The 24943-nt window shown below is 56.0% G+C and overlaps 1 protein-coding gene across 6 annotated transcripts in view; it reads right to left on the bottom strand.

Annotated features, from left to right (window-relative positions):
* Window positions 1-3427: 3427 nt before the first annotated feature.
* Window positions 3428-24943, bottom strand: part of ANK1 (ankyrin 1) — a gene marked incomplete at both ends in the record, with an annotated part of 213360 nt that continues 191844 nt past the window's right edge. Inside the window, 5 exons of one of the 6 annotated variants that reach the window (XM_079726759.1) lie at window positions 3428-3454; window positions 9840-9902; window positions 11084-11167; window positions 15167-15425; window positions 18379-18937. In XM_079726759.1, coding sequence (XP_079582885.1) covers window positions 3428-3454; window positions 9840-9902; window positions 11084-11167; window positions 15167-15425; window positions 18379-18937 — 992 coding nt within the window. Of the gene's footprint in view, window positions 3455-9432; window positions 9535-9764; window positions 9903-11083; window positions 11168-11775; window positions 11995-15166; window positions 15426-18378; window positions 18938-24943 lie in introns of those variants that run through there. The other 5 variants (XM_079726757.1, XM_079726758.1, XM_079726761.1 and 2 more) reach the window with 5 other exon arrangements.

The following is a 24943-nucleotide window of genomic DNA, read 5'->3' as shown; positions in this document are numbered from 1 at the left end:
GGAGGCTCCCCTCTCACAGAGAGCCCGCTCTCCCCACGCTGCTGTTATCTGCTCGGGCTGGAATTGGCCATGACCCTGTAGCGTAGATGACGTAGGTTAACACAAGAAAGACCTCACCAAGGCTGTGGACCTTGTTTTTCTGGAAGTTTGGATTAAAAATGAGAAAATTTCTTATCGGTCTGAATTGGCTGTGCTCCAAAGCTGCCCATCACAACCATTTGGGAAACTGAACTCCAGTTCCCAGTGTTGCTGCAGGAATCACCTAGGCAGCTGTGATTCTGAACCTGTGCTTTACAGAACCCTCTGGGTGAGGCCGGTGCACAGCCATGGCTGGTCCCTTGACCTGGATGTCTTTTCTGATGCTGAGAGAGAAGCTTCACAATCAGAGTGAGGGCGGAGAGTGCTCCTAGGACCCTGTGACTGTGATTTGGCCACCCCCCGACCCCCCCCCACCACCAATGATGGGAACTTGTGAGGAGGAAAACCTGCGGTAAATAATTTTATTCTTATTTATTGCCAAGCTTGACAAAGGCATTTGTGTTCAGGACTCCCAGGATGACAAACTGAAGAGACTTTTGCAATCGCTTAATCCCTTCCCCCATTTGACAGATGAGGAAACTGAGGCCAGCTTGGTGACCAGCCTTGCATGAAGTGTTAGGAGCTAGTTAGGAACAGAGCGATTTTCTTGGAAGTTCTTGAACTCTGAATGGCATTGCCTGCAGGGGCCAGATGCCTTCACAGGGAGCACTGCGGGGGAGGGTCCCCCTTAGTGTATGCCCACTGTGGGCTCAGCCGCGTACCCTGGTGTTTGTGGCGCGCCCCCCTCCCAAAGTCTTGGACTTGCCCCCATCACGTGGTCCTCAGGTGGGACAGAAATCTGCTCTACCATCTGCGGGGTGGGGAGTGCCTCTCCTAGAGTGGGTGGTCCTGATTAAGGGGGCTGCCCAAGTTGCCAGAGAAGGTGGGCGCCTCCCCGGGGCGCAGGCCTTCCTGCAGACTGATCACCCCCAGACTCCCCCAGCGCCCCCTCTCCACACTCCCCAAAGATGCGCCGGGAAGGAGAGATGGAGGCCTGTGCCATGAGTCGAGTTCTTTATTAATTTTGACATTTGTCCAGCTGGTGTAGGGAGAATGGTCTATACATCAGAGTGGAGTGGGGTGCGCGGTGGGAGGTCCCACAGAGCGTGTGGGAGTCAAGAAAAGAATCAGTTTCATAACAATTTAAAAAATCAAGGTGATTCCCAAACTCCTAAACAGCGTCTAAGGTGCAGACTGCAGCATTCTCTAGGCATTGTGTGGCGACCCCCAAACCTCTCCCCTACAGCTCCTACTAGCAGCGGACGCAGCATGCCGCCGAGGCCCGGGGGCCGGCGGGCCAAGCAGCCAAGCCAGACAGAGCGACGAGCCAAAGCGCAACCGGGGCCGGGGCCGCGGCTCTACAGGAGCTCCTGGGGCGGCGGCGGCGGCGCCCAGGCGAGGCGGCAGCAGATCGCGGCGGGAGGCGGCCCTGCGCCTGTCTTCCTCGGCCTTCACTGAGTCCGGCCGGCCGCGGCGGGGCGGAGGGACCGGCCGGACCGGCCGGAGGGGAAGCTTTGCGCGCGGCGCCCGCGGGGGTTGGGTTTGGGGCTCGTGGACCGACGGGCGCGCTCGGGCTCCCACTCCCCGCCCGCCCCTCGGGGAGCCCGGCCAGCCCCCCCCATCCGGACCCACCGGAACACTTGTGCGCCGGGGCCGGACGGGGCCTCGGGGGGTGGGCGGCTCTGACATCGTGGGAGCTTCTGTGCTACTTGGAAGGTTCGGATGTGCTCTGAGGACATCTCGGCAGAGAGGCAGGGAGGAAGGTGACCGGACGTCCACACACAGTGGCCCTTGGGCGGGCGAGAAGAGCCTGCAGTCTCTCTCCTGGCCCGGAGGGTGCCGCGCGGGGCAGGCGCGTTGTGCTGATTCGGGCCTCCCTCTGCCGGGGGCTCTGGTGTAACTTAAGGCTCTTCCCCGATGGCACCGAGGCAAGGAACAGCCAGCCGCCGTCTCCGTCCCGCCCTGACGGGGCCCGGGCCCAGGAGGGTCTCCTTCCAGGCTGGGGCCTCCTGGTGGTCAGCCGTTTCTCCCCCTGTGCTGCCTCTCCAGGGGGTTCAGGGTGGGGTGTTGGTCAGATGGGGGCACTGAGGCTGCCCAGCCCAGGCCCCGCATCCCACGGCTGCCTGGACTTAGAGCACCAAGTTCGCTCTGGGAGACCTCGGGGCGGCGGCCGACCTAAGAACGGGCAGGTGCTTTCCCTAGCCCTACCCCCATCCTTCCTCTTTCACTGAGAGACAGGCTGTACTCCTTCTCCCGCAGCCTGGAGAAGTCCTCCGGAGCTGAGCTGTTAGTGCTTTGTACATACTGCTAAAGTGTTTCTATTGGTTTGCATAGTATTTATTGTTTTTCATATACACAAGGCTGATTACTGTACAGTGGACACTTTGAACACGGACTATGATATAAGTGCTTGAAGATATAGAAAACCTCTTCTCTATTGAACATGCTGGTGCAATCCTGGGACAGCCACCGGCCTTCCCCCAGCTGAGAGTGAAGACCCTTTCGGATGGGCACTGGCTCCCTTGGAGCCCTACAGCTAAGCCTGGGGGTCCTCGCCTCAGAGTCTTAAGTCCCTAACACGAGGAACCCCGAATGCACTCTGAAGGTAATGATTTTCCACTGGAAGATGATTAATACTGAAACTGGCAGAGAGAGAGAGAGAGCGACAACATAAAAAAAATTCCAGTTTATCCACAGGAGAGTCTATACAACTTCGGATGTCACAGTAAAATCTGTGTGTATACTGAGCAGAGGGGAGAGGGGTGTGTGTGTGTGTGTGTGTGTATGCGTGTGTGTGTCCTGATGCCATGTAGAGCGTTCTGGAAGGTTCGGTCCAAGGGGGAGCGGCAGGGCTGGTCACACGTGGAGCGTGGAGGTGTGGGGAAGGCTGGCGGATGAGGGTAAGGGATTAAGGTGTGGAACTGATTTCATGTCTAGTTTTCTTTTTTCTTTTTTCCTTTCCAGGAAGCTCACATGGATTTCTTACAGATGAGGTTGAAAAACAAAGTACCCTGTAACAAGTTGAAATTGAAATGATTTAAAACAATATCTCATCCCAGCCACGAAAGAGCCCTTGTTCGCTGTTGCGTTCGGTGCTCTCCTGTGCTTGTTTTACGTGCCCCCTCTCTCTCCCCGCTCTTGCTGCTTCCATCCAGACTCCCCAAAGAGATCCACCATCGCCAGAGGCAGGATAGAGGACTGTAGGTCATGCGTCTACAGCCGGTCGTTCATGCGAACAGGTGACTAAAGGACCTCCCTTACAGAGGTCACGCCGTAAGCCTCCAGGGACGTGTGCGCGGCTTCCGGGGCCTCGGTCCAGCTCTCGGGTGCGTGGCAGAGTGTGTGGAGTTCAAGGGTTGGGTGTCGAGGTGTGATCCTGAGGGACACACAGAGAGGAGTCACTTAGAATTTAGAGGCGCAACTCCCAGCCAAAACCCACTATCCAGAGTTTTGTGCTGGCGGCTCGGGCAGGGGTGAGTCAGGAAAAGCAGCCTCCCCAAGCCAGGCAGGAGCTGAAAGGCACTGAGCTTGGCCCGGACCTTCCTGAAATACCAGCCATCCTTCTCGCACTGCCCAGAGGCTGCCACTAGCTCCATGCCCATCGAAAAGCCCCCTGGGAGACCCTCCTGTGGGGTACTCTGTGCCCGCACGGTCACCTGGGGAGAGGTCCCCGTGTACCCAGCACCTAGGAGAGGGGCCACGTGCTCGAGCCCAGCAAGGGCCAGGCTAGGGGATGGCAGCACCCAGGCTTGTCTGGTTTGGTTCAGCCAACATGCACTGATGTCTCCTGTGTGCCAGCCTGGGGACCCAGGGACGGAGCAGACATGGCCTCGGGAGCTCACGGCCTCAAGGGACCTCAGCGCCTCTTTGGCTCTGGTCCACAACCCTGACTGTCGGGGCCTCGGGTTCCTCTCCCCGTGCCCTTTGGATGGACAACCTCTACTGGGGCAAAGAGATCTTTGAAAACCAGATGGCTTCTCCCCAGGGGACTATGTATGTTAGGCTGGAAGACAGCAGCTTTGCCAGAGTGAAGTTCAACTCTGCAGCCTGGGAATCACAGCGCCATGGGGCTCCCGCCACCCCGTGGGGCCAGCTCCTCCAGCCGGTGGGGGACAAGCCCACCTCCAAGCCCAGCCACCCAGGGTTCTGTCTGCAGGGACTTAACATTAAGAGGAGCTGACAATCTCCTGGGTGGGGTGGGAAGTGACACAGAAAGCTGGAAACTCACTTGAGGCACAGCTGTGTCCCCGGACAGGGAGCTCATCGTGGGTGCTACAGGTGCCAGGGCTGGGGAGGAGGCTGGAGGTGATCAAGGGGAACTCAAGCCCGAGTGGTTCCCCAGGGAGGGAGGGTGGGGCTAAGCTCCTCCCCAGAGCGAAAGGCCAGGCCTTCTACTGCCGGTGGCTTGAGCCAGCGGTTGCCCGGGAGGGGACTCTCCCATCACTGCCAGCCAAGCCCCTCCTCCAAGTCCAAACCCGCAGGCCCGCCGCTGCCTGCCTTTGTCCTCGGCTCCCCCGTCAAGGACACCATCCAGTCTCCACTTGGCTGAGATTCTGCCCACCACCCTGCAGACCTCTCCTCCACAAGGCCCTCCTGAAGACTGCAGCTTCCTCTTATCTGTTCTCTCCCGTTGCTGCCTTGCACGCAGAGTAATCTCAGCGCGCAGTTAAGAGTATGAACTCTGAAGCCGGTCTGCCTGCGTTCACATCCTGTCTCTGCCAATTTCCTGCTGTGTGGCCTCGGTCAAGTTACTTACACTCTCTGGGACTCAGTTTCCTCTGCTGGAAGACGAGGGCAGCAGCAGGATGCACCTCGTTTGATTGTTGTGATGTGGGAGAGCTAACGACCTAGGAAGCGCTCAGGACACTGAGCGGTATCGGATGCCGCCGTGCTTGGGCTCCAGAAATGCCCTGTCCTGTCTGTCCTCTCTCCTGTCTGCTTACTTCCCTGGCTAGAGTATAAACACTCTGAGGGCAAGAGCAAAGCCCTTACCCTTCCTACCAGTCCCACGGCGCCTACCCCAGCGCTAAGCACGCCACATAGGAGATGTGATGAAAGCCTGAGCCTGGGGAAGACAGGCTACCGTCTCCCTCCCACTCGTCTGCCCAGACACAGAGCAGAGGAGAAAGTTCGAGGCTGAGATGGTTCTAGCGTAACCGTTCTTCCCATCTCTGGGTGAGCTGAGACTCCAGGAGGAGCAGGGACGGGCCCGGCGGGAACATCCGGGCAGCAGCCGGGGTGGGAAGACAGTGCGTCTCTATCAGACTCTAATAGAGCCGCAACCTCCAGCTGCGTCCGGTACTCTGCCACCGCCCTGGGTGCCCCTGGACAGGGTCTCACCCTATAAACGCTTAGAAAATAGCCTCCTGCCGCTTCTAGCGGCTCTGCCGGTCGGGCTTTTTTCCTCGTGTCGCCTCTCTGTGCTGTGCCACCTGCCCCCTCCCCCGCCAGCGTCTGCGGCTCTCTCCTCTCTCCGGCAGCCCCCGACTCGGATACACCTGCCGGGGCCGGCGAGTGAGGGTGGACTGTCGCTTAAAAGAGCAAAGTAAAACACGACCCCTGGCCTCCTGGCCTCCTCCTACTGAGATTACTAATTGGCGAATTTTCAAATTTACTAAAATATTCTATTTAATCAGAGCCAACACAGGTCTTGCAACCACAGTGCCTACATGGAAAGTGTCTCTTAAAAAGGGAAACAAAAACAACAACAACAGCAGCCGTCTCATGGGTGGTGCCCCCCAGCACCTAGCCGGGTGCCTCTAACCCAAGGACACAGGCTGCCTGTTCTCCTCTGTCCTCTGGCAGCGCTGGCACCCTGGTTCTTGGACCTACGTACTTGGGCACAGAGCAGAACCCACCAGCTGCTACTGTCTGCTGCACCCCATCAGGCTTGACTCCACAGCTATTTTCTAACTGCTTAAGGACAACCAGAAAGCACCCCTCACGCATACGCCGGGACTCCTGCAAACTCCTTCCCAAGGCTGGGCGTGATTGCAGGGGAATCGGAACAGGCGCCTAGGATTGGGGTGTTCGGCCCTTTGGGGGCGTTCCACGGCTTTGAACACTGTCGCCATGACTCATCTCTGCTCACCCTTTAGGTGTAAATGCTACAACTGTGCCACGGCACCTCTGGGAGGTTTGGGAAGCAAAACCAGAATTGGTCCTAGTAACCCACTCTTCAATCGGCATCAAAATCACTCGAGCCTGTGGCCAAATCCTGAGCTCCAGAATTGTCATGCAGTAGGTGTGGGTCAGGGGCCAGGAATCTGCATCCTAACCAGACTCTCGGGTGACTGGGATGCGGATGGCACTTGGAGAATTGGTGGATTAGGACTTGACAATTCAGAAAGCCGTCTCACGAAGAGAAACCCATGGATCGCCGCACAAAGGGAATATCGGCGTTACTGCCATTTTACAGCTGGGGCGCCTGAGGCTCGGGAGAGGTCAGCTGACCCGCCCCGGGTCACGCTACAAGGAAGACCTGCAACTGGCTGAGCGCCAGAACACACCGTTCTCCTAACCCCTCTCAGCCATCCTCACAGTTACCCTGGCTATTTTTAAGCCTTTTTACACCAGTGTGACACACAGAGGGACGGATTTCATCCTCCCCCGAGGAGAGGGAAGCTTAGGGAGTGAAACGACATGTAAGGCAACCTGCGAACTGGAGGAGCCAGGCCTGGACCCTGGGCCCCAACCCCCTTTCACTCTCTCTGAAACAGTCAACTGTCCTTGTTCGCAGGAGGCACGTTCTCTCAAGTCGCCAGGAGCCCTGAATCAGCCAATCCTGGGACCACTGCTCCCGAGGAAAGTACAGGGTTCCTGCCAGCCTCTGGTCCAACGGTTTTCTCAACCAATGAACACACAACCTTGTGTGTCTCTCTTTAAAGACAACGTATTTCATGTACAATTGACCCTTGAACAATGTGGGTTTGAATTGCACGGGTCCACTTATACATTGTTTCTTTCTCCAATAAATACAGTATCTGCATTTTCATTTTACAGATCTTTAAATGAACTAAGTGTGGGGAAAAGTTTGTATTGGATTACAGATCACAACACATAGAAATAAAAGAACTAGAGTTTGAGCCCAGGATTCTATCCAAGCTGTTTCAGCTTCCCGCCCTGGGGGTGAGTCATTCATCAATTCCTTTGCTTTTGAGGCAGAGAGAGCGGTGCTGGGATTTTCAACTGCCTGGGGGTTGGCGCCCCTAACTCCCCGAGTTGTTCAAGGGTCAACTGTATACTGTTGCTTTATTAACACTGAACTCATGTCCGACAGAGCTATAACTCGTGCCTGAACGAAGCTCCTCTAAACACGGACTTCCCACGCAGGGCCCATCACAGCCCTGCTGCTCTTAGGGACACTAGACAGCAGGGCCATTTCAAACAGCGAAATCACCAACAAACAGCACAAAAATGCAAAAAAAAAAAAAAAAAGTGACACTGAATAGACCGCAAAAAGGGCAATTGTTCAGAGTGTGAACTGAAACGGGGACAGAGAGAAGGCCTCCTTGTCTGACCTCAGCTGGGAACAGGCACGCAGGGCATTCAGTGCTTCACCACTGTGTGCGCGTCCCTGAAAGGCCACGGGAGGGAAGTGCTGGGAGTGCTGCGTTTGGGGTTACAATAAACTAGTAGCTAGTAGGCGAATTTGCAAGTTTGCAGTCATTTGGAATCCATCAAGGCTGGGGACCGTGCATGCTTGCGAGTGGCAGGCAGTGCGTATGGAGGACCAGAGAGCCCTCAGCGGTCTTTGTCTTGCTCAGAGGGTACAGCATGGCAGGCTGTCCCCTGGGCTGTCCCTCCCGAACGCTGGCTTCCGCACCACTGTCCCCACTGCACGCTCCCCTGGCCTCTTCCTGGCGGAGGCCCTGGCCCTGTGCTGCAGCCTGGCTGCTCTGCTCGGCGTCCCCTAACACCCACGCCCGGTGGTCTGGAGCCACATCCCCTGTTGGGGGGGGGCGGTTCAGCCACTTTGCAGATCACCTACAGAAACATTTTTTGAAAAATGTCTAGGTTCCTCCCTTCCCCTCGTCTGGCTTCTGGGCTGCCGCTCTCCTGTTCAGGAATATCAGCAGAACCTGAGCCAAACAGAAGCTGGAATTTAAAGCTTCTGTCTCTGCCCTAAGAAAAATAAGGCCCAAGAGTGTACTTTTCATCCCACTCTGTGGTTTTCCGAATTACTTGCACCTTTGGACTCTTTCCAGGACTGATCACAGCTGATGTCCTAAACCAGCAGCCCGGCGGACCCCTGGCAGTGCGGGGGTTAACACTGTGACCTCCTTAAGCTGCTGAGAAGTCAGGTCTAATTTTATCCTATAACTGGATCGGCCAGACCTTTTTCTTTTGCCCAAGTGCTGAGGGAAGCCCGGAGTCAGCACTTCTGGGGGCTCGGGAGGCGGCGGCCCTGCTTTTTGCCGAATGCGGAAGAGGAGCCTGCTGGCCGCGGGCCCAGAGCCAGGCCCTGGGGGTGTAGGTGACAAGAGCCCGGTGCCAGCGGGAGCTGGGGCCACGTGCTTCCTGCTTCCGGCCGACTCCCACCCCGACGCGCCCGGTACTGAGCTGGCCCGAGCTGGGCACAGCGAAGGGCCTCGGGGCAGCTCAGTACAGGACCCCTCAGGGAGGACGGAGGTCCGAGCTGGCCCCGAAGCCCCCAGCACTGCTCAGCCCGCTGCAGAGCCTTCGCCGCGTCTTCTCGGCCTCCCTCCCTCCCTCACTGCACATCACGCCCCTGCCCCCCAGCCGTCAGTGCTCCCAAGCCTCCTATAACTTCGCCTCTTCCTAGAAAGCAAGGGCGCGACATGCTTCAGGAAATACCAAGGAGGATGCGAGCCTTGGGTTCAACGTTCAAGGCACAGCTGGGTTCCAGGCCTCTCCCTGTCCAGCTCTTCCTGGCCACCGTGCACTGAAACAGCACAGCCTAGCAGACCCCGCCCCTCCAGGGCCCCGCCCCTCCTCCTCCAGACCCCCTTGCTGGGCTTCCAGGATAACCTCCCTACTGAGATGTACCGAGTGCTTCGCACTCACGGAAGCACTTTCTCAAATCTGTATTTTTGCGCTGCCGAGGAACGGGTCAGCAGATGCTGCTGTTTTCTCTCGGAGGCAATGGAGCTCAGAGGCGCCGTTAGCAGGTGGGGGTCTGTGCTTGGAGCCCGCAGCAGTGCCTGGACCTCCTGCGTCATGCTGGGCAGCGGGGAGGGGCTGGGAGGGGAGGGAGTTCCAGGAGGAGGCGGGTAGGGGTGTGCAAGTCCGCAGCCTCTCGGCGGGGCGTCGCGGGGGACCAGGCCATGCAGAGAAGATGGAGAACGACCGCATTACCTCCAAAGAGGCCATTCCACAGGGAGGGGCTCGAGATCACTGTTTCCCCCTTTTGAGGCTGGCCCGCTTCACTATCTGAGCGCCCTTCCGGCCCTCTATCAGGTCCGGCTGCAGGCTACTGTACCCTCTCAGCTCCACCTGGAGACAGCATTGCAGACACAAGGCAGGACAGATCACACACAGGGACGGCAAGAGAACACAGGTGCCCTACGGAGGTGGTGGGCACAGGGCCCCCAGGGGCAGGAGGCTCGAGGGGGAGCAGAGAGGTGAGAGGTGAACCCCAAGGGGGCTGGTACAGAGGGCAGCGGAAGTCACGGGCCGGCGCCTCGGAAGAGCGAGGGCCTGGGAGGCCGCAGCTCGGGCAGTACCTTGGCGTGAGTCATAAAGTAATCAACATCGGCCTCCATCTCACTAGGGTCCTCCAGGGGCCCCCCAGAAATCACCTCCTCGGGCTCCTGGGTGCCATCGGCTCCGGATGGGTCAATGTGAACAACTTTGCGAATGATCTGCAGAAGAGAGGGAGGGGAGAAGGGGCTGGGGAAGCCGGCCAGACAGAGCTTGAAAAGAGCAGGCCCCGGAATGAGGTGGGGGGTTAGAAGCAGCCTTTGTCCCCAGGTGCCCTTCCCTGAGCCGTCAAGATCAGGGACGGCCTCTCACCCCCCATCGGGTGGGGAATTCGCACTGGGCAGCCTCAGAGGGGCTGGAATTTGCGGGGGGTTCTTAGCGAGGCTCATGGATGATCGGGGTCTCATGCCCCCCGCCCCCCGACTTCTGTCTCTAGCCCAGGGCGGTCCATCCTGCCTCCTGGTGTGCTGGAAGTTTATGCCCTCTGTCTTTTTTTTTTTTTTTTTTTTTTTTTTTTTTTGTGGTATGTGGGCCTCTCACTGTTGTGGCCTTTCCCGTTGCGGAGCACAGGCTCCGGATGCGCAGGCTCAGCGGCCATAGCTCACGGGCCCAGCCGCTCCGCGGCACGTGGGATCCTCCCAGACCGGGGTACGAACCCGCGTCCCCTGCATCGGCAGGCGGACTCTCAACCTCTGCGCCACCAGGGAAGCCCTATGCCCTCTGTCTTCCCCTCAGGACTGTGAGCCCCTGAAGGGCACGACGTTCCTGTCCCTTGGATCCACGTGTTCCCTATTCACGCATCCAAATATTCCAAGGACAGTCTGCTCTGAACCTACCGTGTGCGAGCAGTGGGAGGTGAGAACACAAACAAGCATGAAGCTCCCCGTGCAGGAGGGAAGACGGGGTCCTGCTCTGACCTAGCACGAGCCCCGGAGCAACACAGGGCTGCCTGCTGCCCACACCTAGCCCCGTGCCCAGCACCTGTGAGGCAGAATCACGTCTCCTGGTGTAAACCTGCCGCCAACCCCATGCATTCCCATGTCCTTTTATCTCAGGAGGCCCACGGGGACCCCCGTACTGCTGTCGTACAGCTGTTTTCAGGGCCAGGCATCACAGGACTAGGTTTGGGGTGTTCCACAGGGCCCGGTCCTTCTGGAACCCAGTCGGAGGAGCTAATTCAGGCTGAATCAGGCAAAGTGGCTGTAAGGGATGTCACGTCTGGACTGCGGCAGGTGCTTACCCCTCTGCTGGGGCAGCAGCAAGAAGCTGGGGGTGAGTCCACCGCCTTTGTAAGCTTCCAGCCCGCCTGCCTCTGCCCAGCTCAGGGGGACTGTGCACCCACCTTCTTGGTGACGACGTTGCCCTGCTCATCCGTGAAATGCTCCTCTGTCACCTGCTCCCCTGGAATATTCTGAAGCTCATTCCCCTGGAATTAGAGAAAGGGAGAAAACTCGAGATTGATCAGCGGGAATTTGGGAATAAGGAGAGAGGATGAAGAAATCAAGTAGCGCCAGCAGTAGCCACAGTCCCGCAAGTCCCCACCCTGGCAGGAAACTGCAACTCGGCCGCCAAACCAGGCTCTGCGTGAGGGGCACCCCGGGGGGGTCCTGGGCCCGAGGACAGGAGGGAGCCCTGGGCTCCCAGGAGTGCTGCCACGGCAGTGGGGGTGGGCAAAACAGGGGCGATTATACGGGCTTTACGGAAAGGGAGGGGGCCCCCGATTTCTACTCCAACGGCACTTGACGGGGAAGAACCCCCTGCCCCAGACGCCTTCGCCCGGAGGGGGACTTGCTGCCTCCCTGGGCTGGCTGGGTACAGAAGCAGGAGGCGGCCGGCTTCCTAAGTCCCAGAGCCGAGCTTCCTCTGCCGGGTCGGGGAGTCGGGGCTGGGCCGGGCGGTGCGTGCCGCCCAGCTCCGGGCCCGCACGTCCCACCCGAGGCCCGCCCGGCCTTCTCTTCCAGCAGGCGTCCTGAGCAGCGTCCCGCACCTCCCAGCGCGGCGCCCGCAGCCGCGGCCTGCCCCCGCCTGGGTTACCTGCAGGAGGACCCGGCGCCGCACCACCCTGGTGGAGATGGTCTCCTCGTCGTCGCTTAGGCCCTCGCTCTCCCCCAGCTCCTTGTCCAGCTCCTGGTGGACGTGCGTCAGCACAAAGCCCAGGGAGCCCCGGACAATGTGCATCACGTTCTGGCAGCTGACCAGAAAGAAGCCCAGCAGCACTAGGGTGACCAGCAGCTGGGTGATGAAGGCCCACATCCTCACCTCCTCACCAGTGTGGCCCTCCAGGGCCTGCGCAGCCAGGGGGCCACCAGGCGGGGGGCCGGCCTCTCATTCTCCTCTGGGACTCTGCAGGCCCCCTGGGACACCCTCCATTTTCTCCCCGCAAGGGAGGCTGCAGGGCCCCTAGTGGAACTGCCGCCAGAGTGCCCTCCTGCTGAAAGCCCAGCTCTGCCCTCGGCCTGGGTGACGTCAGGCTCCAGTAATTTTAGCTCCCAAGCCAGCTGCCAGGCTGTCCGGCGGGGCTAGAAGGAAGCGGGCAGGTGTGCGTGTCCTGGGCGCTGGAGGCGCGTGTTAAAGTCACCGCGTGTGACACCAGCCCTGAGAGCTTGCAGGGGCCGGTGGCCCTGTGACAGCTAGAGGCAGCTCTGCCCAGGAAAACTGTCCCATTTGGACTTGGGAAAATAAGACGTCTGCAGAACGTGGCTACTTGTGTGTGTCCCTGGGCTGCTACTGCCATGATCAGAATGATGTCACCCCTCTCACTCTTGGGATGGGGCCGGCTAACACCCTGGAAGGTGCGGGGTTTGTTTCAAAAATAGCCCCGAGTGAGTGATTTGCTCAGGCCCAGCTCTGGGAGCGCAGGCGTCCAGGGAGGGCCCTGGGAGCCCGTGCAGCTCCATCAGCCCCTCGGGCCTCGGTCCCCGCTTACGCAGCACAGCAACCCCAAATGCAAGCGTGTCACAGGTGTGTCTATTTAAGGCCTGTCCTTAAAGGCTCTTCCCAGGCTGGGCTGTCAACAGCAGGGCAGGAACCATGCGCATTAAACTCGGCTTTGGAGAGTTGACTCCCTAATGCAGCCCAGCAGCTGCGGCTGAAAGGAATTCCCCTCTCGGGATCAGGCCGTTCCTCTCTGGGCTGCAGCTGGCGTGGCAGAAGGAACCAGGATCTGGACCCGGCACACTGACCCTGCGGCTTCCCGCTGCGGGGCTCAGGGAAGCGGGGCGCCTTCTCTGGGCCTCGGTTTCCCCAGCGGTCAAACAGGGGCGGGTTCAGGAGCTCTCCTCCCGTTCTGAGAGTGCCGGGGGGTCGCACGGCTTGTGAGCCCACCGCTAGGGGTGGTGACAGCAAACACCCCACGCAGCCCGCTGCCCAGGAGGGGGTCTGCGTGCGTTTCACACACTAACTCGGTTATGCCTGCAGCACCCCCCATCACGGCTCTGATTTTCCCATCTCACACAAAGGAAATGGAGGCACAGAGAGGTTGATAACTTGCTACGTGAAAGAGTAAGGAAACGAGCGTCAGATTTCCAGCTCCGACCCCGGCACAATCCTGCCTCATCTCCACAAGAGAGCACCTGGGACGCAGAAGCCACACGTGCAAGGGGGCACGAGAGCCCTGTGTCTGAGCCCAGCCTAGGAGTTCAAGGTCAGATGCTGCCCACCGGGGCCGCAGGGAGGGACTGGCTGCCCTGCAGGTTCAGGCCCCCAGTTATACCCCACTCCCCGACCCCGTGTTTTTTGAGACTCACTGGAAATACTAGCAAATAGGTGCTTTGCAAACTGTCACCTTAAACAGGGCTCATTATCATCCCCTGGAGCCCCGGGAGATGATTAGGAAACAGCTCACCTACCCTCCCATCCGCCCTGGACAGGGAGGTGCCGGCTCACTGGGACTGGGGATCAGGAGGTCCCAGACTCTCCTGGGCCTGACGTCGGCCTCCTGGGCCTCAGTTTCCCCATTTGTAAATGAGGCAGTTGGGCCAAATGACCTAGAGGGTTTCTCTCGCGGTCCCCCGGGGTGGTCCTGCTTCCTCTCCAGGCCTCCCCTCACCAAAGCCAACCGCAGAGACGCTCCTTCCCCAGGACTCCGGGTGGGGTGGGGAGGCACAGACCCGGAGGGGGGCCACCTGTGCTCTGGGACAAGCGCTCACTACCGGGAGAGGCAGCAGAGGGTCCCGCGGAACAGCCCCTCGGCCGAGAACGCACGGGGTGGCCTGGGGTTAAAAAATGGGTGCAGCCGCCCAGCCGTCGGTGGTGCGGACTCGGCAGGGACGCCTTCTAAATACCACCCTGTTTCATTGCCGGCAGCGCTTGGCAGCCAGCAGCCCAGGTCATCGCGGAGCCCGCCTGGTCCTGGGGTCCTCAGAGGTGCCTTCGAGGCTCGGGCTCGGACAGGAGTGATAGGAGGGGAGGAGAGGGCAGCGGGCAGCGGAGGGGAGGGAGGATGAGGAACCGATGCTGACCGAAGAGAAGAAACCAGGGAGGCGCGGAGCACACTGTCACGTACGTGTTAAAACCACACGTGCACAGAGCGGCGCCGCGAACTTTATAAAAACGCATGAATTAAAAAGACACGTTCGTAAGATGTCTGGGATTAATGTCAAGATAACGTGGGGGGACCCCTCGGGGGTGGGGGGGCGATGAAACCAGGGGGCCGCCAGCAGGCAGTGGCAGCGCCTGGGCGCTGGGTGCGCGCAAAGGTGACAGACTCTTCTGTCTGGTTTGGTACCTATTTGCAACCTTTCATAATAAAACTGTTTCCAAAACCACATTAAAATGATGTCTGTGGGAATGGGGAGTGAAGATAAAGGCAAATAAATAAAATAAATAAGTAGGGAGGACTGAAGGGAGGCCGGGAGGGCGGAGGGCGCAGGCAGCTGGAGCCTGTGCTGGGATCGCTCCCTCGGTCCCAGCCTGTTCCACCCGGGGAGCCCAGCCGCACGGGCAAGGAGTCCCCAGTGAGCCCTGGCGACAATCCTTTCTCTACCTCGTTTACACGAGGGAACCCGGGGCGGGAGAGTGGCTGGTCCTCGTCCCTACAGACACGGTGGGACCCGAGTTAGCCTGGCCTCCGGGTCTCTGGTGCTAATAAGCCCTTCTTCCTAAACCACGACGGAAAAAGCAAGCAAACAAAACTACGGCTTTGGCGCCGGGCCTGCAAAGCCGACCCCTGACCCTGTGGCCTTGGGCATCTGGAAGGCAGTGGAGGTGAGGTGCCTGGAAGTCTCTGGAGCTCCATCAAGGTGAGCCCCTCCCCTCCCTCTCAGGGATCAAGGAGGCAGACACGTGGAAAGAGAAAAAGAGAAGCCACTGCCACAATTTTTAAAGCCGGAAAACACGCCCAGCGAGGGGCCTGAGCAAGTGAGCAGCTGCCCCAGGCCTGGCCCTCTGGCTGGAGCATCAGTGGCGGCTCCCCGCGGGCTCTCACCTTTACGTGGTGGGAGAAGGTGCTGACAGCCTCCTGCATCCACTCGCTGGGGCCCTGTGGTCTCCGGTCCCTGTCGGCCTCGGGCTGCTCCGTGTGTGCGCGCTCCGGTGCAGAGCCCAGGACCTCTTCGTGCTCCCAAGACCTGCTCGTGGTTCTCTGGAAGGAGTGTGGGCCTTGCAGGGCCTCCTCCCCCCAGGAGCCTCGTGTGGCCTCTTGCAGATAGGAGACGATGGAGCCTTCCGCATCCCAGTCCTGCAGTCTGGGGCCCAGGAAGAGACCGAGGACACCAATCACTCCCAGTCTCCGCTCTCACAGACCCTCCCCCTCCAGAGCCCTGGCCCATCCAGGACGGATCCTGTACCGCCCACTGGAGGTCGGGAGAGCGTGCGCTATCGCACAGCGACTGCCCTGTCCAGAGAGGCCCGCGTGGGCCATCCTCGCTGTCCCGGTGGAGAGGGCCACGGACACCGGTGGCGCTGGGCCCCGCCCTGTGAATGGACGGCTCCACGCTCTGGGCTCCCGAGGCACGTGGCTCACGGTCCAGTCATCGGGGTCCCCACACCCGTCATCCCACCCACCAGCCTCCAGCCCCTCAGGTCACTCCCACCACACGGTCCTCACGCCTGGGCTCAGCTGGCAAAATGATCATCCCTCCCCCCTTGAAGCAGGCTCTTCCACGGCCTCCGAGACACATTTGCCTGTTTTTCCCTCCCTCTCTGGCCGTTCCTTCTCGGCATCCTTTGCGGCATCCTCCTAGTTTCCCTGGCTTCTGACCCTGGAAGGCCCCAGGCTCAGTTCTTCTCTGTCTACACCCACGTCCTCCGCAAGCTCATTCAACCCGTGGCCTTAACCCCAGATGTGGGTCCCCAGTATCTCTTCCTTGAGCTGCAGGTGTGCGTGTCCAACTGTCTCCTCGACGTCTGGCCTTGGGGTTTCTGACGGGCATCGCACGGGCAGCCCGGCCAAGTTCACACTTAGGGTCTTCTCCCCGGACCTGTTCCAGCCGTCCTCCCACTGCAGCAGATGGCAACCTCGTCCCTCCAGGTGTCAGGTCAAGGACACCCGTGTCGTCTTGGACGTCCCTCTTTCTCTCACACTCTATATCTTATTTGCCAGGAAACCCTTTTGGTTCAACTTTCAGAAACACACCCTGAACACGACCACTCCTGGCCACCAAACTGCCACCATCTTGGTCCACGTCACCATCGACTCTTGCTTCCAGCTCATCTTCCTGCCTCTGCCCTTGGCTGTGGCCGGCCGTGGCCAGATCACCTCGCTCCTCCGCTCAAAACCCTCCAGTGGTTCTCCATCCCACCCGGGAAATGCCAGTCTTTCCAGGACCCCAAGGCCTGACATGTCCGGCCCCATCACTGCCCTGACCTCATCTCCCGTGGCCACCCTGCTCTAGGCACAGGCACCTTCTCACTGCCCCTCGAATGTGCGGGGCGCACTCTGCTCCGAGGCCTCTGCCCTGGCTGGGCCTTCTGCTGGCTCCGCTCAGGCGTTCACATCATTCATCACCTGCATTCCTTTAGGTCTTTCCCGCGAGTCACTCGCAGGTGTCCCTGCCCGCCCCGTCCATGATTTCAACCACCCCCTTCCCTGCTTTATTCTTCTGTTTAGCACTTAGCATTAATTAGCATCTCTCTTTTAATTCCATTTACTTTATCTGTTTTTATGGTCAGTCTCCCCACTAGAACATAAACGTCTTGCAGGTAGAGACTATCTGCTTTGCTCAATGCCACACCCAGGCTCCGAGGCTCTTCATACAGGGGCCTGGCACACAGTAGGCATTCAATACACACTGTTGAGTGAGTGAATGAAATTCATCTGTCCCCATGGGAGGGGTGACCCAGGTCACAGAGCCATCCTGTAACATTCCGAGGCCCGGCCCCCAGGCCTCTGGCCCCTGTCTAGGGACCCTGCTGTCACAGTGGTGCAGTGGGCGGCACACAGGAGCATCCAATCAGTGCTTGTTGAGTGAACGGCCGTCGCCAGTGGTTGGAAGGTCGGATTTCACTTTGAATCCTCACAGTCCAGTGTGCCCAATTTTCCCGATGCATCGAAGGATAACTTTGGGACACTAAATGAATCCTTGCTGTCTTGTCTCCTAAGCGACTCTGTTTTCCCTCCTGCTGGGGGATGCGGGCCATACTGAGTGGAGCCTGGGGAAGGGCCGTCTGCCCGGGCTTCTTGGAGGAGGATGCGGGTGGGAAGAGGAAATGAAAATAGATTTCCCATGGCCTGGCTGGATCTGAGCTCCCTGGGTGGCCACAGCCTTCTGGGAGCACAGGAACTATCTCCTTGCTTTAGGGAAATTCAGGCAGCAAAGCAACACGGAGGAAAAGGCCTTTGTCACTCCCTTCCTGTGCCAGCCCCGGAGGCCAAGGCCATACCTGTCACTGTCTGTCTCTCTCGCTCCAAGCCCCCCTCTGCACTCAGCCCAGTGCTGGAGTGTGGTGGATGTCCACTGCATGCACGTGGCCTGGGGCCTCTGCGTCTCAGAGGGGCATCAGGCCATCTGCCTGGACTGCCAACGGGCATCCTGCTGCTGGACCTGTCATCACAGGCCTTCTCATCGCAGGAAGGGGGGTAAAGAGCTACCCAGGAGAATAAGCATCTTCAACAGCTGAAGCTCTGTGCTGCCCCTGATAAGCCCGCTGGCCTCACTCCTTCAAAAGGGCGTAAGCGGAAAGGGCAGCCTTATCAGCTCTGTCACACGCAGGCTGTGTGACTGCACACATAGCTTCCCTGGGCCCTGGTGCTTCTAGGTCTCCAAATACGGTTTGATTTCGGCAATCAACACACAACAGCGACGGGGGCCCGGAGCACCCAGCTCAGCTGTACTTCAGGGACGTGGCTTCTCCCAGCCTTACAATCTCTCTCCCAAGGACGCTCTCTCCTCTCCCAACCCCCTCAGCCTCTCTCCTGCTGGCCGGAAGATGGGGTTGGCGAGGGGGCGCGGGGCGTGGTTCTGGGGGAGGGACTGGCCTTTGCAGACAAGCTCCACTCTCACGAGACAGAGGCCTGAGCGTGGGCTGGGCGGCTTCAGAAGCGAGCTGGCGCCTTACTGTATTTATTTGCTCCAGTGTGTTTAGAACACAGGGGACAGTGGCGCCCGAGTTCCCTCTGTACTCGCTGCCAGGCACAGTAATCCCCTGCCAGAAGCCCAGGACGGTGAAAGGCATCCCGCACGGCGGCCCGGCCCTTACCTGTCCTGGCTGGAGTCCATCACCCGACTCACGGTGTGGGATTCTGTGATGTGGGCTTGTACCCTCTGCTGGCCTGAAACAAGAGACACTTCACTCCCTGAGCCCTGCCCTGCACCTGTCGAGTCCTCCTGCCTCTCATGACCTGGCAGCTTCTCTTCTGACCTCTGACCTTCCTCCTGGTCAAGCAAATCGATAAGGCCATTTGTGGCATCTGAATCCACTGTGTCGTCCTCCACGAGGTCCAGAGAGCCCAGCATGGGGCCCTGGGGTCCCTCGGAGAGCGCCCCCTCCAGCTTCCACTCGTGGCCGGTGGCGTCCGAGTCCTCGGCCTTGCTGCACTCCAGAGAGGAGTCCTCAGCAGTGACCAACGAGGGCGTGACGCCCGCGGACCACACCTGCATGTCAGACATCTCCAGCATGGCGTCATGCTCCGTGCCCGCCAAGGGGATGGCGTCTAGGACGGCCACCTCGTTCCAGTACTGGTCTGCGCGCAGCGGAGAGGGGAGCGCGTAGTGCAGGGAGGCGGGGGACAGCAGCTCGTCCTGCAGCGAGGAGTAACCTGGATGGGCAGACAGAGGGCGACATGCTCCAGCTGTGACCTTCCATCACACGCGCTCACGTGCCGGTCACGCGCGCTCAGGCACGGCCACTGACGCGCATGCGCATTCCGGCGGTGCGGGCCTTCCCAAGCCTTGTGGCTTCTGCCCAGGCACCCGGGCAAGAGAACAAGGCTCTGGGGGCTGAGGAAGAGGGGGCAGCCAGGGGTGAGGGCGGGGAGGGGGCTCCTTTGCTGGACGCAAAGAGAAGAGGTTGGAATGCTTTCTCTTCCGGTCCAGAGCGGGGATCAAGACGTCTTGATCCAGAGGCTGGAGCTCGAGCCGTCCGCAATCACCTGAAAGCCCCACTGCTCAGCGGCCGCGCGGAAGGCAGGGCTGCTCTCTCTTTGCACCAGCGTCCCTTGGGCATAGCCCTTGGGGGCTCTGTTAGGAATGCACCTCCAAGGGAGGGGGCCGAGCCCTGGGGGTTCTGGCGAGCACACTGAGCATCCACAGACCTCCGTGCGGTGGTCAAACGGGAAACCGCTAGGTGTGGGATGAAGTCACTTATCCGCAAGCGGTGTATGGGTTCCAGGAACCGTGAATGAGCCAAAGTGGCACAAGGGAGGGTCCTCAGGGCTCACAGGAGGAGGCCAGGTCAGAGGGCGCACGAGGTCCCGGGCACAATGCTGTTTCCTCAGAACTCTGCCTGCCGGTCCCGCCAGGTCAGCTGTGACCGGGGGGAAGGGAGCCAGCGGGCCCAGGCCCCTACCGCGCAGCCCTGTGGTCAGCAAAGCCTGTTCCCAAGCCTGTTCCCAAGCCTGTTCCCTGGGGACGGGCTCGGACACGAGTCCCTGATAGTCTCCTGGTTGGGTCTGGTGTGCAGACCAGGATGCTGAGGGAGAAAGCAGGTTTAAGTGTGGGGTCAGTGTGCGTGTTCTGGACGGGGGTCCCTTGGGTGGGGCCTCTGTTCTCCTCCAGCTTCGGGGGGGGGGCGGTCCCTGCAGCAGCGGAAGAGGGCCTCTGCCTCCCCTTTGGAGCAGGTGCCAGTCTGAGGGGGGCCTAGAAGGCAGGATTCTCCACTGGGCCCAGCCTGTCTGGGGACCCGGGAGCAGGTGTGTGCCCACAACCCCTGAAGATCCAGCAGAGCCGAAGGGGACCCTGGGCATGGGTGGGGCTGCCCCTGCAGGGTCTCCAGGGACCTTCCTGCCACGTCCCGAGAGGCCCCTAACCCAGTGTCCGCAACCTTCATCCTGCCATTCAGCCCTCACTGCTCCCCACCCCTGCATCTGGCTTAACCTCTCTCCTGGCCAGAGGGGCCCTCGTCACTCCCAGCTGGGCCTCAGCTCCTGTCCTCCAGCTTCTCTGCTTCTCATAGAACTCAGCTGTCCTCCTTCACTCACTTCTTCAACCAGAAAATATGAACTGAGGTCTGCTTCCATGCCAGGTACCATACATGCTAAAGGGTTGGGGATTATAAACACAGACACACACACACGACAGGTCCTCTTTGTCCTCTTTCTTTCACGACGTTTTCCCAATGACTCCAGCTCACCTTGGACTCCCCCATCCTTGAGCCTGTCCTGGTTCGCATGACTGTCAACTCCAAGGACAGGGAACCTGTCTATGCTGTCCCAGCGCAGAGCTTTCAGATGTGAGGGGGACACGGGAGCCAGAACCGATGACCTAGCCCATATGCAGTGAAACCGAAATTGCCAACGATTACAGGTGTTCAAGGTGCCGGCAGCCAGGCCACGTGCTTTACATTCATTCTCCCTTGTAATCTTTCCGGAGAGTTTTTCTCCTGACTGATCTCTACAAGTCTACGTGGTTCCAGATTCCAAAATTAGGAGAACGAGAAACAGACCACGGCGGGGGGGTTGGCTGGGGGTAGGGCTGTGCAGTGACAGGGACCAAGGGACCCCTCCAGCTCTGGCCAGACTAGGAGGGACAAAGAGAGGAGGGTGGTGGGGGAAATGGGTGGGTCAGATCTTCCCACGACAGTAACACCAAGTCACTGCACGTGAAACTATGACCTAACTGGGAAACCAGGGCAATGGCCTTCCAACCCTCTACAGAAATCTCTCCAGATATCTGCGAACAGAACGTTTAAGAATCACATACTTTTTTTTCTTCTTGAAAGCATTATTCTATTATTACCATTACTAATTGAGCTCTCTTTCATATGAAATATATCCAACATGTTATTTTTAATGGTCACAACAACATTATTCCTACTTTATAGATGAGGAAACTAGAGATTTAGCAACTTGCTTAAGGAACACAGTGAGAGTGGTCCTTTCACTAGATTTTGCCATTAATATATTTTAAAGATAGCTTCATGGAGGTATAGTTGGCATACAATAAAGCCACATATTTAAAGTAGATAATCTGATCATTTCTGACACAGGGAAACACCCAGGAAACCATCACCACAGTGAAGAGAAGGGCCATTCATCATCCCTGAAAGGTTTCCTCAGGATTCTTTGTAATCCTTCACTCTGCCACCCCACTCCCAGGTAACCACTAAGCTGCTTTCTGTCACTATACAGTTGTTGCATTTGCCAGAATTTTATATAAATGGAACTATACAGTGTGGAATCCTGTCTGTTTTTTTTTCACTCAGCCTAATTTCATCCATGTTGTTGCATGTATTGATAATTCATCCATTGTTATTGCTGAATGTCTAGATCACACTGTAGGTATATGTTTAACTTTTTAAGAAACAACCAAAGTTTTTTCCAAAGTGATTGTCCCATTTACATCCCCACGAGCAGCGCATGGGCTCCCAGTTCCTCCGCATCCTCCTCAACACTTGGTATGTTGTTTTTGTTTTTTTTTTATTCTAGCTCTTCTTATAGATGCGTAGCGTATCTACTTATAGTTTTAATTTGTATTTCTCTGATGATTAATGATGCTGAGCATCTTTTTGTGTGCTTATTTGCTATTTGTCTATCTTCTGGGTTAAGTTCAAATCTTTTGCTCACTCTAAAACTTGGGTTGTTTTCTTATTATTGAGTTTTGAGAGTCCTTTATGTATTGTGGATACAAGTCCTATATCAGATGATTATTTGCCAATACTTTCTCCCAATCAGTAGCTTGGGGTTTTTTTTCTTCATTTTTTTTAAACAGTGCATTTTAAAGTGCAGAAGTTTTAAACTTTGATGAAGTCCAACTTATCCGTTTGTTCCTTTATGGATTGTACTTTTGGTGTTGCACCTAAGAAATATTTGCCTTATCCAAGATCTCTAAGGTTTTCTCTTATGTTTAACCAAGAATTTTTATAGTCACAGGTTTTACATTTAATCTATGATCCATTTTGAGGTAATTTTTGTATGTGATGTAAGGTGTGAATCCCAGTTCATTTCTGCATATGAATATTCAAGTGTTCCAGCACACATATTGTAAAGATTATTCACTGAATTGCCTTTGCACCTTTGCTGAAGATCAGTTGTTCCTATATGTGTGGTTTTATTATTTCTGGATTCTATTGTGTTCCACTGACTTATCTGTCTTTATGGCAATACCACTCCATATTGATCACTGTAGCTTTGTAATAAATTTTGAAGTCAGTGTAAGTCCTCCAACTTTGTTCTTTTTCAAAGCTGTTTTGGATGTTCTAGGTCTTTTCCATATGAATTTTAGAACCACTTTGTCACTTTCCACAGAAAAGCCTACTGGGATTTTGACTGGGGTTGCATCAGATATATAGATTGTTTCAGGGAGAACTGACAAAGTATCGAGTCTTCTGACCCATGAACACGGGTGTATCTCTACATTTATTTAGGTCTTTTTAAATTCCTCTGGGCAACATTTTGTAGTTTTCAATGTGTGTCTTTCACATCTTTTATCAGATTCAGCTCCAAGTGTTTCAATTTTTTTCAGTGCTATCATAAAGGGTATTCTTTTTTCAATTTCAATTTCCACTTGTTCATTCCTAGTATATAGAATTCAATTGATTTCTTAATATACTGAAACTGTATCCTGCAACCTTACCAAACTCATTTGTTAGATTCCATTGGATTTTTATATATATCATGTTGTCTGTGAACAAAGACAGTTTACTTCTTCCTCTCCAATCTGGCTGCCTTTTATTTCTCTTACTTGCCTTATTGTACGGGCAGCACCTTTAGGACAAGCTTGAACAGAAGCCGGGGGAGCAGACATCATTGGCTTGTTACTGCACTTAGAGGGAAAGCACTCAGTCTTTCAACATTAAGTGTAATGCTAGCTTCAGGTTTTTTGTAGGTGCCTTTTAGGGCTCTGCTATCAGACTCTCCAATTTCGGGGACAGCGATTTGACCTAAGTCCTCACTTCTTTTACAGACCCTAGAAGAGTTACTGATTTTTCAAACCGTGTAGCTTTTTATTTGTTGTTAGCATGGAGTGGTGACATCCAAGCTCCTTACATGCAGAACCAGATACTGATTTATTTTAGAATATTCAACCATTTTGCATTCCTTCGATAAACCTCACTTGGTCATGATGCACTATCCTTTTATATAGTGTTGGACTTGATTTGCTAAAATTTAGTTTAGATTTTTTTGCATGAGTATTCATGAAGGATGTTGGTCTGTAGTTTTCCTGTAATGGCTTTTTTTTTGACCAAAAATGTAACGCTGGCCTCATAGAATGAGTTGGGAAGTATTATGTCCTTTACAGTTTTCTTAATGAGTTATTTCTTCCTTAAATGTCTGGTAGCATTCACCACTTAAGTCCTCTGGGCTTGGAGTTTTCTTGGTGGGAATATTGGTTTTTTAAAAAATTTATTTTATTGAAGTATAGTTGATTTACAATGTCGTGTTAATTTCTACTGTACAGCAAAGTGATTCAGTTATACATAAACATGCATTCTTTTTCATAGTTTTTTTCTATCATGGTTTATCACAGGATATTGAATATAGTTCCCTGTGCTATACACTAGGACCTTGTTGTTTATCCATTCTGTACATAATAGTTTGCATCTACTAATCCCAGCCTCCCATCCACCCTTCCCCCATCCTCCCTCCCCCTTGGCAACCACAAGTCTGTTCTCTATGTCTGTGAATCTGTTTCTGTTTCATAGATACGTTCATTTGTGTCATATTTTAGATTCCGCATATAAGTCATATCATATGGTATCTGTCTTTCTCTTTCTTTTTTAAAATAAATAAATAAATTTATTTATTTATTTATTGGCTGCACTGGATCTTCATTGCTGTGCGCGGGCTTTCTCTAGTTGTGGTGAGTGGGGGCTACTCTCCATCGCCGTGCGTGGGCTCCTCATTGCAGTGGCTTCTCTTGTTGCAGAGCATGGGCTCTAGGCACGTGGGTTTCAGCAGTTGTGGCGCGGGCTCAGTAGTTGTGGCTCGCAGGCTCTAGAGCACAGGCTCAGTAGTTGTGGTGCATGGGCTTCGTTGCTCCACAGCATGTGGAATCTTCCCGGACCTGGGCTCGAACCCGTGTCCCCTGCATTGGCAGGTGGATTCTTAACCAATGTGCCACCAAGGAAGCCCCCTGTCTTTCTCTTTCTGACTTACTTCACTTAGTATGATAATCTCTAGGTCCATCCATGTTGCTGCAATGGCATTATTTCATTTTTTTATGGCTGACTAATATTCCATTGTATATATGTACCACATCTTCCTTATCCATTCATCTGTTGATGCACGCTTAGGTTGCTTCCATGTCTTGGCTATTGTGAATAGTGCTGCAATGAACATTGGGGTGCATGTATCTTTTGGAATTACAGTTTTCTTCAGTCTTTAGTGATGTTGCCTCTCTCAGTCTGGCTGGATGCTTATCAATTTATTGATCATTTCAAAGAACCAGCTTTTGGTTTTATTGATTTTCCCTAGTGTTTTCTGTTTTCAACTTCATTGATTTCCACTCTGATCTTTATTATTATCTCCCTTCTGCTTACTTTGGGTTTAATTTGCTCTTCTTTTTCCAATATCTTACGATAGTATAAAGCTGAGGTCACTGACTTGAGAACTTTTCTCTTTTTTAATGTGGACCTTTAGTGCTATAAATTTCTCCCTAATACTGCT

Source organism: Hyperoodon ampullatus (genome assembly GCF_949752795.1).
Source record: "Hyperoodon ampullatus genome assembly, chromosome: 20".
Classification (NCBI taxonomy): Eukaryota; Metazoa; Chordata; class Mammalia; order Artiodactyla; family Ziphiidae; genus Hyperoodon; species Hyperoodon ampullatus.
This window is presented reverse-complemented; position numbering and strand designations above follow the sequence as displayed.